General features: G+C 43.7%; 1 protein-coding gene across 1 annotated transcript; it reads right to left on the bottom strand.

Annotated features, from left to right (window-relative positions):
* Nucleotides 1-620: 620 nt before the first annotated feature.
* S1PR3 (sphingosine-1-phosphate receptor 3) lies at nt 621-1,748 on the bottom strand. The gene has a single exon (XM_066616736.1). It carries the CDS (start codon nt 1,746-1,748, stop codon nt 621-623), a length of 1,128 nt encoding a protein of 375 aa, XP_066472833.1.
* Nucleotides 1,749-5,021: the final 3,273 nt, after the last annotated feature.

Below are 5,021 nucleotides of genomic sequence, written 5' to 3' on the forward strand. Positions count from 1 at the left end.
CATCTACATGGTACCCACCATTTCCAGTACCATAGGTTGAACTGTCACATCACAGAATGTTTATAAACATTGTACCTGTTCAGGAGAGATAGGTCAGTCATAGAATGTTGCCCAACTGCCTAGCTTCTGTGAAGTAAGTGCAAGGTCAGTTGGAGTGACAGAGCTTATGGTAGGGATCTTGAAGGAAGGGGTCTGTGAAACATTACAGGCAGATGAACCAAGATGGCAGAAGGAAGATGGGCCAAGAAAATCCCACATGGGGTCTCAAGCCTTATGATATTTGCATGTTATTGGTAGGTGAAGACTAGATTTCATACACTAATTTTAAATAGCCATCCACTATTTCTGCATTGTTTCATTGGGGGGGGGGGGGGATCAAACAACATCCATGTCAAATGTGCCATCTGTCTTTACAAAGACATCAAGGTAAGTGGGACAGGTGCAAAGAACTTTCCTGAGTCAAATCTCTCATAGAACTAAAAAAGGGCCCAAAATAGTTTGTATTTAAAAACAGGCACTTAAAAAGTAAGTAATTGGTTAGTGTTTCCTTGTGCATGAAACTAAAACAAAGTCATTTTAAAAGCCACTGAAAACTCCTTGGTTTCCAGAGTTAGCAGGCTTTATTTACAGAAGTTTCCATTATGAAATGAAGAGTCATTTTTTTCGGCTGCAGGCAAGTAGACCTTCGTCTGTGGGCACTCTTCCTTTGGTTTCTGTGCATTGCTGCTGCTGGATTTGCTTCGGCTCTGATCCGGGGTATGCTGGATAGGCAAAGCCATAGTGGGGTTGGCCTTCACCAGGCATCCACAAATGAGGTGGAAGAAAGCCCGACGCATTTCTTTGCTTGCCAGTGTGTAGATGACGGGATTCATTGCTGAGTTGAGGACTGCCAAGGCAATGAACCCATTCTCTTCATATAAAATGGAACACTCCCTCACTGTGCAGGCCACATCAATCAGCAGCAGAATAAACAAGGGAGACCAGCAGGCAATGAAAACTCCAACAACAATCACCACCGTCCTAAGCAATGCCATGGACCTCTCCGAATTGCTATGGTTGGTGACGTTACGGCTACTGGACTTTACCAAGATGTAAATGCGGGCATAGAGGATGACAATGGCCACCAGAATTACTATGAAGATGCTGATGCAAAATGCCACATACTTCTTGGAGTAGAGAGGCAAAACGGTGGAACAGTCTGGTAAGTTATTGATACAGTTCCAGCCAAGGATCGGTAAGGCACCCAGAGAAACCGAGATAAGCCAGCATGTTCCAATAAGGAGGAAGACCCTGTATTTTTTATTAGCATCATATGGTCTCATTTTGATCATAGTCAAATGTCTCTCAATTGCAATCGCGAGCAAGCTGAATGTGGAAGCACCCAGAGCCACAAACATGCTGCCTTCCCGAAAAAACCAGACTCTGGAAGACAGGGTCATAGTTTTGTTACCTGACATCAAAATGTTCACTGTGTAGACTATCCCAGCCAGCAGATCACAAAGGGCTAAATTGCCAATGAAAAAGTACATGCGATTGTGAAATCTGTTGTTCTTCCAGATGGCAATCAACACCATCAGGTTCTCCAGGATGATGAAACCACAGATGATCAGAAGCGCAATGATGGTTGGGCGTATTCCCTTGGTTTCAATTAATCGATCAAGCTTTCCAGTATAATTGTAATGATGGAGGATGATAGGGTCTGACACTTGTTGCAGAAGGGGAATGGCGCTTGGTGTGACTATAGCCATGGTTTGGATAGATGTGCTTTTTGAATCAAGAAAGTTTCATTCCAATTGCTATCCACGAGGGGGAGCCAGAGTCACACTCTTTAAAATACACCTTCAAGGTTTTGTCTCTGCTTTCCTCTCTCTTAGCGGTATGTCATCTTGCTCTTTCACAGAAACCAGGACCTTTAAAACAGTAACAAAAAGACAACATCACTCAGTAGAATTCAGTTTCCTGACTTGGCATTAAACATGTTTGAAACAACAGTTATTTTTTGTAAGACACAGGAGAACAGTTGTAAATGTTCAGTTAATCAGATCCATAGGGCAGAAGACATTGCAAAAGGCACAGGTTGCTACTGAAAATGACCTTGTTATACTGAGTTCTTTCCTTTGCCTCTGAAATAACACCCCTGCCTGAACATCACCATGCTCCACCTCCCATTGCCATCTTCAGTGAGGCTAGTGGGTATTTAGAACATAGTCTTTTCTGTCACCATGACCAGGCTACAGAAACTTCCTATCAAAGATGTATGGCTGGCACTGCCCATTTCCAATCTGAAGAATAATGAAAAAATTACACTATTGGTCTAGCGTAGGAATTGTTGTGCAGTTCTCAAGTTGTGCCCTTTCTGCTGTTAGGATGTTTAAATGAGTTTGTATTTGGTCTCATTGCTTTGATAATTCTGATTTTATTTTAATTTCTTTTTAATTATGTGGCATTCGTTGCCTCAAGGTGATGCACAGGCCAGTAGCTTGGATGCCTTTAAAGGAGGATTTGACAAATTTATGGAGGTCAATCAGTGGCTAAAAGGTGGCTATGTGCTACCTCCAGACCCAATGGCAGTATGCCTCTGAATCCCAGTAGCACTGGGCTTTTGGGAGCATTGAAATAAGACTACCTTAATACAATGGGTATAAGATGTATAAGGTTGTAGTCCTATCTACACTTACCTGGAAGTAAGATCCATTGACAATAATGGGACTTACTTCTGAGTAAACATGCATAGGATCGGGCCCCTTGACATACAGGGCAGCCATATACCAGCTGTTCCATAGTTTACAGCTGTCCTCACCTGTTTACAATGGGATACAAGCAGGTTATCTGCTACCTGTTTACAAGCAAGTGCTTAAAAGAACAATCCTATACGTGCTTATTCCAAAACTAAGTCCCATTTTATTCAGTGGAGCTTACTCTCAGGTGTACATGTGACAGCAGCCTAAATATCTTCCATTGCAATCAAAGGTAGACCAGTTTATGTCCATACTGAATAAGCAGAAAATGTAGATACCTGTGGCTTGGAAAGTGAAACAACTTATGGCAAAAGTTTATATCAGAAAAGTTCAGTATAACATTCATTTCTGAAGGTAGAGGGTGAAAATTTCATAGCTACATGTCAGTAACCATCAAACGACTACGGCTTCATGCATGCCCATGACCTGCTCATCATTTTTCCAATTACTAAAAAGAATCTCAAATTCCTGTACTTTCTGAGCTGAAGTCCTCATCAATAAATGTCAAAATACAGAGAACTAAAGTGAAGGCAGAGACTGAGCACAAGCCACCTATCATTTTTTCAAAACTCAGTAATGTCAAAAGATAATTTGTCACAACAAAATGTGCCAGTAAAGTTACCTGAGTGTTAACAACGAATCATCACCAACAAAGCTCTACCTCGTTCTTATGCCTTTTGCTCTTTCACAAACAAAGAAACTCGACTTTGATGAGATGGAGGCCTCCCCCTTATGAGGGAGAAATCACAAGGGGGTGGAATGACAAAAACATTTCTATACAGGAGAGCTTGAACATCATGAGAACTTCTGATATCCCTCCCAAACCCTGGTTTGGAGTGGGGGAGAAACATCTGAAACATTCTGTCCATTCCCTCCTGGAACTGCTTTCAGAGGGGTCATTAATCCCCATCTTTGAAGGTTCCTATCAATGATGACCAGGGTTGGTGTTGGAGCTGACATTGTTGGCTGCCCAGAACTCTCAAACGGCCCACTACTGATCCCTGAGAACACCTCTTTGCCCATCCTCTTCATATGGTGGTGATGATAAAGTGACTGTCTTGGGACCTACAAAGGCAAGAAAGAGGTCCACAGAAGGCGGTTTGCTTAGCATCCCCCAAAACCTGGAGGTGATCCTGCTGCTGGTAAAGTCAGGCATGTTAGGCTCAAAATGCAATGTTGTCTACAACTGCACTTTTTATTGGACTTTTTCCATAGGAATGAAAGGAGCCATTCACTCTCATAAAAGAAAAAAAACGGTCACCATTGAGGTGACACTCCCGCTGTGACTGCAGTTTTTCTGAATCAGATCTTTTTGTATCTGCCTAGTCCCATTTGACATTCTGTTCTTTTTAAATCTTTCTGGAGAACCACGATAGGTACCTTTTTATGAGTTCAATTCACGGTGCTTCTGTAATGGTGTCATTCATTATGGTGCTTCACATGCTGAGGTGTCACTCCACAGCTCAGCAACTGGGAGCTGCTCTGCAAGCTGAGGCCTTGGCAGAAGCAACACTGCTGAAATGATGGTCTGTGTGACAATTGGGCTTTCCCAGGGCCTCAGCAATGTCTCCCTCTCTCACCCCTCAGGGTTATAAGAACATAAGAACATAAGAACAGCCTCACTGGATCAGGCCATAGGCCCATCTAGTCCAGCTTCCTGGATCTCACAGCGGCCCACCAAATGCCCCAGGGAGCACACCAGATAACAAGAGACCTCATCCCGGTGCCCTCCCTTGCATCTGGCCTTCTGACATAGCCCATTTCTAAAATCAGGAGGTTGCACAAACACATCATGGCTTGTACCCCGTAATGGATTTTTCCTCCAGAAACGTGTCCAATCCCCTTTTAAAGGCGTTCAGGCTAGATGCCAGCACCACATCCTGTGGCAAGGAGTTCCACAGACCCACCACACGCTGAGTAAAGAAATATTTTCTTTTGTCTGTTCTAAAGACAAAGAGGAAAGGGTTGGCCCCTTTCCTCAAAGTGCTCCCTGTCTTCCATCCTTCCCTCCCTCCCTCGCCGCTCCCAGAGCCTCAGCAGAAGCAGCACTGCCAAAAGGATGACACTGGGACAGCCCAATTATCACATGGATCAGATAAGGAGCTTCCATAGGCCATATTCAGTGCAAGGGCCTTATGTTTGACACCCCTGTCAGAACCCAAGTACATACTTGATATAATCACATTCACTCCCCCCATTTACTCTCCCATGACTCCCTTGTGCCTGTTTCTGGATTGTGTGTGGCTCAGGGCAGGGGCCTGTCTTCTCTTCTTCAGGACAGCA

This window comes from Tiliqua scincoides, chromosome 2 (assembly GCF_035046505.1).
Source record: "Tiliqua scincoides isolate rTilSci1 chromosome 2, rTilSci1.hap2, whole genome shotgun sequence".
NCBI classification, from domain to species: Eukaryota; Metazoa; Chordata; class Lepidosauria; order Squamata; family Scincidae; genus Tiliqua; species Tiliqua scincoides.